Source organism: Fragaria vesca, linkage group LG5 (genome assembly GCF_000184155.1).
Source record: "Fragaria vesca subsp. vesca linkage group LG5, FraVesHawaii_1.0, whole genome shotgun sequence".
Lineage (NCBI taxonomy): Eukaryota > Viridiplantae > Streptophyta > Magnoliopsida > Rosales > Rosaceae > Fragaria > Fragaria vesca.
Genome location: NC_020495.1, coordinates 23,974,705 through 23,985,579, shown reverse-complemented (window position 1 = coordinate 23,985,579; position 10,875 = coordinate 23,974,705). Strand labels below are relative to the sequence as shown.

The window sequence follows — 10,875 nt, the reverse complement described above, 5'->3', positions numbered from 1 at the left end:
TAAATTGACAGCTATATTAAGTTTTGTTACAGCTATTGTATATCTCTTATCGAATACATATATATAGTAAATATCTGAAGGAATATTTAATCAGGATGATATAAAAGTATATATAAAAATGACATCAGCATATTAATAATTTGATCTTGTATGCATATATATCACGATCGACCACCCTATTTACAATAACTTTCTGCTAAAACAATTTTTTGAGCATATATGCCCTCTTTTTATACAGCTACTTAGGTTCAAACCTGCTCTTTGCACTGACGAATTCTTAATCACTAATTCTACACAAATGTGTATCAGACTTGAATGTTTTCTAACCCTAAGTTGTATCACAGCATATTGGTCTTAACTTTTTTTCTTACAGGACGGGGATTCTTGCTCAGTTTGCCTTTCCAAAAAAAAATTCCTACACTGGGATTTCTCCTATATGACAATTCACTTTCAAAATCTAAATGAATCCCAGGAAACAGCAGTTTTGAACTGTATCAGTTTGACTAATGCCATCACCAGAATACTGTAAAATTAATATGCGGTCCTCCTGGTACTAGCAAGACGAAGACAATGAGGCTGACACTACTTGTAAATAAAGGCTACGATGGAGCAGCTGCAGACACAATTTATATAATCGAAACATGCTATTGTGACCTCCTTAACTCAAAATAATTGATAATGCACAGGCAATAATGGATAATATTAACGGGTTTGCAAAGACTGAAAACAAAGATTGTAGAGATCATCAAAGCCATCGCACAACAGCCACAATCAAACAACCAAATCAACCTAAACAAAACAGAACAATCTAAACAATTAACTATTCAATAGAGGTTCAATCAATTTGAAGAAGCCGAAATAAAAGAAAAAGCTAAGACAACAAAAAACATCCACATTGATGCTTCTCTTCCTCAGTTTAAAACCTAAGTAGTAAGCACCCGACAAATAACAGCAAACTCTGTCAACACAAGAAAAGAAGAGCTACAAACCTGAAAAGCCAAGCTACTCCTAACTCCCAAGAGAGATAGACCGACATCGTCACAGTACTTTGTCTGCACAGCTCCTTTGATACTGATCAAAAGGAAGATTTGATCTTTAGCAATCCCGCAGCACCATTTGTTGAGAAGTTTAATATCAGGTATCCGAAAGCCAAAAGGAGGATTGATCTATGGTTGCAGCAATATTTCTCGGGGAATAAGAGTGAGAAAAGGCCGACCACAGACCTCAGAAACCATGATTAGGCTGCAAACAAAGGACAAACAGTCATTTTACAGAGCTTATGAACAGTAGCCAGAAGGTGACTGAATTTTAGTATATAGTATAAATATAATTTAGCCAACATGAAAATTAAAGAGATCAAGATTAATATTTGCGTGTATCTATAACAGCTTCCCAATAATAAACATCTTCCTATTCTATATTCTATTACTAAATCCAAATTTAAAATACATATGCCTCCCCAAAAATAAAACAAAAATCTTATCAATGGTATTGAAGCATCCCATTGTGAATCCTAATTCATTCCTTAATCAGCTTACCCTTATTCCATACAACTTAAAGTATATGTTGCCTGTACAGACAAAAATTACCTGGTGCAGAATGATACAAAATCTAACACTTCTACTCTTGAAGAAAGTTAACATTAACTCATTCTTATGACTTGATCAAAATAAGAATTCAATCCTTCTCTTTCCATATGTATTTCTAATACATGTTTTTTGCATACTATACCTTAGTCAATGCTTCATACCTTATCTCTTGTATAGTTGCTACTTGAGAGTCTCTGATATAGGAGCAGAAGATTTTTAGGCTCCTTTCGCAATATAGACTTTGGACAAATTCCTGACAAAAGAAAAAAAAAAAAAAAAAAAAAAAAAAAAGAATTGTAAGGAACAGAAATCAAATGAAACGCAAAGCGAGGCAGAAGAAACAAACAGAGAGAAACTAGGAAAATATCAACAAAAAGAAGCCAACTTGAGGGAATAACCACTTAGAGTTTCTATAAAACAGTGTTTGTTTTCCATTCTTTTTGTGTATTTCAGGGAATCATGTATTTATCAGAATCTTAATTCATTTAGTAAAACTTTTGTTACTACAAAAACAAGATTCAAAATATATCATGAATAACACAACCAAATTCAAAATTGCTAAATCACAAGAAAGAAACAATCATGTACTCAGTATGCTCTCCCCAAGTAGAACACCAAATATCCAACTAATTAAATTGTTCATAATATTACCATAAACTAGGGATGGTAATCCCTGAATTGATGGCTTCTATCGAAACACTAACCTCTTACAATGGAAAAGAGAAAGTAAACAAAGTTAGGAGTTGGCAAAAAACTCTCAATTTTCTTATCCTCAAGCATATCTATTCCACCTTTACAACAACAACAAAAAAAAAAAAAAATCTATTCCAAAAGTAAAGTTCCAAACGCACCATTACCCTAGCAACCAACCAACAACATACCTAGGAATTTATAAGACCAGAAAATGCAATTGAATAAGAAAAAGAACATATAGTTCTGTGCAATAGAACTGTATTATTCATTGGCAAAAAAAATTCATGTTACCATGTCTCAGAAAACATGAAAGGGTTTTTCATTTAACGTTTGACAACATTTACCTTTTGAATGTGTCCATATCATTCCTGATATTCACATCTATTGAGCTTATGCAACCTTCCAATTGATGTTGCATCAATCATCTAGAGGTGCATGTTTACCAGGCATGATCACATTGTTCCAAAGCATCTTTCACCTTCCTCTGCTTGCAAAAAAGGCATTCTAAGTGACTGCATCTGGGGCAAATCCCTTTTTTGCCATCTCACATTGAAGTATATTTCTTTGCTCCATGTTGCCTAGCTTACAGTACCCATCAATCATGACTGTGTAGATAATTTTATTTGGTTGTATATCATATGAGGACATCTCCAGACAAACACTCCTCGCTTGATCCATTTTCCCTAGCTTACAATAACCATGAATCACTTCAGCATAACAAGCAACATTCGGCAGCAAATCATTCATCCTCATATCATCAATGAGTTCTTTTGCATTTTCAACATTGCCAATATTGCACAGCCTCTGTATAAGAGAAAAATATGAGGCATAAGTTGGTCGAATGCCCTTGTTTTTCATGTCATGGAATAGACCAAGAGCTTCAATCATATTCCCATCAATACAATATGCACTGATTAGAGTATTATAAACAATGGAAGTTGGTTCCACTTTCTTACTCAACAACTTACTAAATAAGAGTTCAGCGTCTTTGATTCTACCAGCCTTACAGTACCCCTCTATCATCACCTCATATGTATAAACATTGGCCACAAGACCATGGTTTTCGCATTCAACCCAAAGTTTTACAGCATCGTCCACTTTGTCTATACTACATAGACCATACAGTAGCATATTGTAACTGTTGATGTCAGGATCAATTCCTTGCTTAGACATCTTTTCCCTAAGCTTAAAACCTTCCGCCACTCTTTCCTTCTTGCAACTCAAGATGAGTGTACTGTATGAGATCTTATCTAATGTCAAACCCCTCTCAAGCATTGCCTCGAGTAGCCTAACAACCTCTTCAATGCCCCCATTTTCACAAAGTCCTTGGATTAGAGCATTTGAGGTAGCTGTATTGGCTGCAAACCCCTTCTCCGATAGCCTAAACCAAAGTTCGATTGCCTCTAAATTCTTCCCATGTTTACAGAGCCCAAGGAACAATGTGGTAAGCAAACTATCACTGGGCCTGAAGTTTCTTACTAACATTTCAGTAGTGAAATTTAGTGCAGAATCAAATCTAGACTTTGTGCATAACCAGTGAATGACTGAGTAAGTAACATCTTGGTTAACCGATAAACCACTTGCTAGCATCTTGTCCAAGAATTGCTCAGCATGCTCAAATTGATTATTTTTACACAATCCTTGCAGTAGTGAATTTAGAGTAACAGAATTAGGGGTAACCCCATTTGATACCATATCATCCTTTATCTTGAGTGCCTCACCAATATTTCCCATTGTACAATACCCATCAATCAGTCTGTTATATAGAACCTCATTAGGGACAAATCCCCTACAACGCATTTCCTTGAAAACACAATTGGCCACATAAAACATCTCCTGCTTAATCAAATCATTAATGAGCACACTGTATGTTATAAGACTCGGGCTCACATTATTCTCTACCATTTTCTCCTTAAACTTGAAAGCCTCCTCCAATCTTCTACTCTTACATAGGCCGTGGATAACACTATTGTAAGTAACCACATTCGGAGCAATACCAATCCTCTCCATTTTTGAGAACAAAGCTATTGCATCATCCACCCTTTCTCCTTTGCAAAATGCATTGATAGCAGTGGTAAACAAGTAAACATCAGGAGAAACACCTCGACTCATGACCTCAAATACATGATAGCTCTTCTCAAGTTCGTTAGCCTTCACTAAAGCACTCAGCAGAAAATTACATGTCTTCAAAGACGGAAACACACCCTGATCCGTAAAATGCTCAAACACCTCAACAGCATAACCAAAACCCAAATTCTTAAACTGGGTACAGTAAACATGAACTAACATATCCAATGCCTGAATCCCCAGAGCCGGCTGGGACGCATTATTCAACTCCGACAATGCAGTGGCTATCTCAACATGCTTGCTACTGGGGTCAGCATACAAAACTGGGACATTCCCATCAATCAAACGAATCAAAAGCAACCTCGCAGGAGCCTCAAGATTCGAAGCAATGAGCAAATGAACCAAGACACAGAAAGATCGAACAGTAAAGCGAAACTTGAAAGATTGAGAAGCGAAATGAAAGAAATGAAGAGCTGTTTTGGGGTTGACATTGGACCTAATGGAGTAGAACAAGTGATCAAATTGATGAGGGGACAAAAGGGGTATGAGAGACTCACATTTAGAAGAATCCAAAGATGGGTTTGAGAGAACAGAAGATACCCAGTTGAGCAAACCCGGATTGGGAGGCTGCGGTGGAGTCGGAGGCTGTAACGACAGCGGCGGAGGAGGAGGGTCGTGGCGGCGTTGTAAGGTGAATGTCACGCCTGTTATGGGGCGCGTGATTGGGTAGAAGAGAGAAGCGGGTTTGGAGATGGAGAGCCTTCTCAAATCCATGGAGGAGATGTGGATGTGGTGAGTGAGATTGCGGGGTTTAGTGAAGGGTTTATGAGAGTGAAGCCGAGCATGACCTCATGAGGTCGTTGGTAGTTTGAGAGAAGGGGAGAAGAGCCACGACATAGGCATACGCATTATTCACAATGAAACACTCACTCGCTCTTTTATTTATTTATTTTTGTGTATTTTCGTGCTTTGTATTTATATCGATCATTTTTTTTCTGATGAAGAATATAAGACTACTATTTACAAATTCAAATGATAAAAAAATCTTTAATTGTTCCACATGATAAAAAGGTAACATCCAAAATATATTAGATGATAAAATGGTTACCTCTAAAATTATTAAATGATATAACAGTCCATCTGAGATTTTTTTATTGACGCTTATACCCTTCTGTCTTCCCTGTCTCTCTAAGATCAGTGAGCGTCTCATCTGAAAACCCGACGCGCCCTTTCTCACGGCGTCCTACCGGTGAACATAGCTTCCTCTCAAAGTTGCAGTCTTGTCTGTGGCTTTGGGGGTGACGAGCTCCGGTGAAAGAGAATCGAAACTCGAATGTTTCTCGGCATATCCGGAAAATTTTTCGACTCCGGCCACTGCTGCAATCGAGACCAATGGCGGTAGCTTCATCTTGACGAGGTAAAGAAGCCTATTGTAGTTTCGCTTCACCTCCTTATTGAACTTGAGTTTGATTGAGTTTTGAAGATCTGGGATTATGGATTTGGATTATGAACTGAGGTGATGTTGGAAATAATTCTCTTTTTCTTTCAGGTCTTCAACGTGTTGCTTAGTAGAATACAGGCAGCTGCATTGTCTTTGGTTTTATTTTATTTGCTTCAAATGGTTTAATAACTTAAGCCTCATCTTTGGAGCTGTATTTGACATTTATTTGCTATAGATTTGTGAAGAGCGTCATGGGAATCAGATTGATACAAAGATGCTGCAAGATGTCATGAGTATCTTTATGGAAATTGGCAAAAACATATCGACACCATACTATGAAAACTTTGTGCAGGCAATGCTTGATGAAAGTGCCGCTTTCTACTCCCAGTTATCTTCTCAGTAGGTGGTGCATGACTCATTGACCGATTATATTCAGAAGGTTTTTCTTTTGTTCAATCCCTTAGGGTCTAATAATAACTAATGGGATAATGTATATGTCATGGTTTACCTTTTATTCTGCACTCTGCATGTGAACTGGTGCATGATGCAGGAAAAGAAAGAGATGGATTGCCTCATGGCTATGATATTCAGTTGTGGTTTTAAAATTGTTGCCATCTTGTGCTTATTCTAATTCCCGAAGGTGAGATTCCCTTTTTATTGAGCCCTTAATGGTAGCATATAGTTATGATTCAGTACTGTCTCTACTTTTCTCATTTTGTTAATGGATATGGTACAAATTTGATATGAAAGTTAAACCAACTTTTATGAAGTTGCTTAGAATTGTGGCAGGAACAATATCAAACAGTTATCCATTATGTTGTAAATCAAACCAATTAACCAGCCATGCATCCTTGAATATAGAAATTTGATTTCGTTCTTTGTCTCTTATATGGTTACGTGGCCTTTTTCGGATATGAGTTCACCTGACATTATTAGAGTAACAGGTGATAGCATGTTACTTCATATCTGCAACCCTGACATGATTAGTTTTCTTATGGTTATGTTACTGTGATTCCATACCTTTTTTCTCTAGGATTGAAGCACCAGAGAGACATTAAGTGCATGTGTTTTGAGTTTAGAGTAATAGAGTTCATCTTGTACTCGTCAGTTAGGCCAACCAATCTTTGAAAAGAAATAAACTAAACAAAGAGAAAGGCAGGGTGCTATGTCAAAACCATGGGTGAAAGAATTCACTCATTCTCCTGAGTTTAGTAGTAGCGTTTGGTTTTATTCAGAATGCTCTAGATAGAAATTTTCTTGACTACACGTTATTAATGTTGTGAGTAACCATAGCACTCATCACTGTGGTAAATCTTGGTAGAATTTGCTGTGTGTGGCTTGGACCTTAATATTTAGGACCAACTCTTGGATTCCAAGAATAGACATGAATTATCTATACTAGTATGATTCTGTTGCTGTGTTCATTGTCAATCTGTTCATCATTGCTTCGATAAAGAAAGTGTTTCTGTTGAGATCTTTACATGTAGCTAGTTTTTTGATTTAGCGTATTATATTAGAAAATATATCCCGTCTATTTCAATTCATATGATGATCTATGAAAATTCTGTCTGTAGAAGTGGACTTCCAACGAAGATGAGAAACTAATCGAGGCTGTTGCCCTTCATGGTGCAAAGAACTGGACCTCAATAGCCTCCAAAGCAGGTCTGTATTGTATACATGCATGAATGTAACCCAAATCAATCACATTATGTACTCAATCACATTATGTACTTAATGATCTAGAAAAATAATGGATTTTCGGTGTAGGGCTGAATAGGAGCGGCAAGAGTTGCAGGCTGAGATGGGTGAACCATCTAAGACCCAACATCAAGAGAGGCGACATGTCTGAACAGGAAGAGGAGTTGATTATTAGGTTGCACAAGCTTCTTGGAAATAGGTAACCCTTCAGCTCATTTCATTTTTCCTTGCTTATGTAGTGAGTCATTATCGAATTCTCGGACTTGCATTGTGTGATGTATGTGCAAATTTTATTGTTCTATTACCATATCCTCCTTACAAGAAAATGAGAACAAGTTTGAGCAGTAAATTAGACATGATTTCTGAAAGTGGATAGTTACATAGATGGATTGTTACATAGGCAGGTACACAAGTGTAGCATACATGCAACTACCTAGGTAACTATCAATCTGTAGTTACATGGATAGTTACATGCATAGTTACATAGATGGACAGTTACATGCATAATTACATGGATTGTTACATGCATAGTTACATAGATAGATAGTTATATTGATAGTTACATTGATAGTTACATTCTTGTGTCCGTCATGTATGTAACTACCCAGGTAACTATCAATCTGTAGTTACATGGATAGTTACATGCATAGTTACATTGATAGTTACATAGGTAGGTTAATGTAGATAGATGGATAATTACATAGATGGATAGTTACATTGATAGTTACATGCATAGTTACATGGATAGTTACATGATAGTTACATGGATTGATAATTACATGGATAGTTACATATATAGGCAGGTACACAAATGTAGCATATATGTAACTACCCAAGTAACTATCAATCTGTAGTTACATGGATAGTTATATGCATAGTTACATAGGTAGGTTAATGTAGATAGATGGATAATTACATAGATGGATAGTTACATTGATAGTTACATAGATAGTTACATTGTCAGTTACATTGTCAGTTACATGGACCGTTTAGTTACATTGCCAGTTGCATAACTAGTTACATTGACGGTTACGTGTTACTTAGCCACTTACATGACCGCATAGTTACATTGTCAGTTACCAAGCTAGTTACATAGCTAGTTAATTACATGATTGCATGCAATTATTTAGCCAATTACATGATCAATTATATGGAAATTTACATGTCTACTTAGTTACATTGCTAATCGATCACTTACATGCTCAGTTATACTTGAGGTTACATAATCATATATACTTGAGTGGTTACATGATAGTTACCTAAGTAGTTACAATGTCAGTTGCTTATGCTTGTTGTCGCGGTGCAGCGGCATGCTGCAATTATTATGTAAATGACTTGTGTAACTAAATTAACCTAGCTAACTCATTTTATTATGTAATTGACTTAGCGTCATATATCAGTAGAGTACTCTAGCTAACTCGTTTTTTGTTCCTTGCAGAGATGCTCGTCTTATCATATGTTTTGTTTTTTGTATCCTCCCAGTCTCTAAGTAAGGACATAAGGAGAAGAAATGTCAAAGAGGAAGAAAAAGGTTTGTGAAGAATAGTACCAGAGTGAGACTAAACAAAAAATAAGGAAGAAAGTGGAGATGTGTTCGTTGTAAGGAAGAAAAATGTGTTCACTATGAATTTTGTTGTAACTTGTAATCTTTTCAGATTAGGTATAAATACAAGGATATCATTTTTGTTTACAGCTACATATGCATTTTAACAGTTGCAGCAACATGTCCATGTCATATAAAAGATAGTTACATTTCTAGTTACATTGCTAGTTACATGGCTTTCAATAGTTACATGGATAGCCACATATGCATTTTAACAGTTACATGTCCATGTCATGAACTTGGATAGCTACATGGTAATTACATTGCAGTTACTTAGGTAGTTGCATAGTCAGTCTATTGTTGCGGTGCAGCGACACGCTGCAAATAATCAGTTGTCAAGTTACTTGAGTAGCTATCCAGATTGATTCGCAACTGGCTTGATAAATGGGATAAATTTTACCAGATTATCCAAAGTTGTGACTGGAGAGATGAATTTAATTGGGATCATATAAAACACTACGGTCAAAGCCACAATGATATACACAACATACTGCCGCACTTGCCTCTCGAAAAACTTGATTTTCAGATTAGGCCAAAGTACTTGATGAGGTTCAAGAGCAGCCATGACTGTCCATGTGTCAACCATTCGGGCATGTAGAGTCTGTGCTGCAGAAGCTACAGTCACCCTATTAGTGAAGAAAACTAAAGCAGCATTTAGCTGCTTCACTCTAAGAGTGATTTTCTGTTTAGCTTCCAATTTTGGGATTGTTTCATTAATCTTCTCAGTGTAGTACTCTATACTATCAACCTTTGCCCCACAAAAACCAAGGAAGCTAGTTTTATTGGTGGGTCTTGTTCCTTCTGGACTGCCTGTTGTTTTGGATGCTGCATAAACTGCTTCAGCACATTTAAGCTTCTTCCTAAACCCTTCTAATTCTTTCCAAACTCAGCTATGCAACTTTAGTTTTACTTCACTATACATTCTTCCTCAACCAAACGAATTCTTTCCAAACTCACTGAACTCAAATACCAAAAGATTTCAACCAAACTCACCCAGATGTACCTTAACAAACTGAACACATTCACAATTGAAAAATAAAATACCACCATCTGTTCACAAACACATTCACACATTCACCATCTGTTCACAATCACATTCACAAATAAAATACCAACACATTCACACTCTTTAATTTCATCACGAAAATTTATAGAACTTTAATTAAATACCACCATATGTTCACAAACACAGACATTAGCATTTGCCAGAACAAGATCAGCAAACATTTAAAAAGAAAAAATTTTCTCATCAGACACAAACCTCTAAAGCAAACCAGAAACACAAACAACTACAAGAAATTAAAGCAACACACACAAAAGCTTCAGAACTCAGAAATCACAGCCAAGACCAAACCTTTTAGTCACAATTAAGCACAAAACTGAAGCAAAAGAACAACATGGGCAAATATCTGACACACTACACACCTCTAGTTTTCAGAGCCAGAAAAAAGATGGAAGCCAAAGTCAAAGTGGCCACAGGGTGAGTTGTTGGCAGCGTCCTTGTCGGAAATGAGTTTCTCAGGGTGAAGTTTCGATGTTGAACTCATCGATGATCTCATCAATTTGATTCTATAACAAATCTGCTCGGAGTCGGAGGTCGTCGACCTTGAAATTGTTTCGGTGAGATTAGAGCCCAATCGCCATCGATCCTTGTTTCACGTTCTCCATGGCGTAGTCGACCTAGAAGAGTTGACGGCAGCTGGCAGGGCTCATTGACGGCAAAGCTATTGGGCTCAACTAGACCTGGATCCAGATGAGAGAGAGAGAGAGAGAGAGAGAGAGAG

The 10,875-nt window shown here is 36.8% G+C and overlaps 1 protein-coding gene and 1 pseudogene across 1 annotated transcript; one reads left to right on the top strand and one right to left on the bottom strand.

Annotated features, from left to right (window-relative positions):
• Window positions 1-2,721: 2,721 nt before the first annotated feature.
• LOC101290774 lies at window positions 2,722-5,123 on the bottom strand (annotated as a pseudogene).
• A 618-nt stretch (window positions 5,124-5,741) lies between these two features.
• Window positions 5,742-7,691, top strand: LOC101315249 (transcription factor WER-like). The gene is made up of 4 exons (XM_004301724.1): window positions 5,742-5,747; window positions 6,026-6,142; window positions 7,365-7,452; window positions 7,558-7,691. Exons 1-4 carry the CDS (start codon window positions 5,742-5,744, stop codon window positions 7,689-7,691), a joined length of 345 nt encoding a protein of 114 aa, XP_004301772.1.
• The last annotated feature ends 3,184 nt before the right edge of the window (window positions 7,692-10,875 follow it).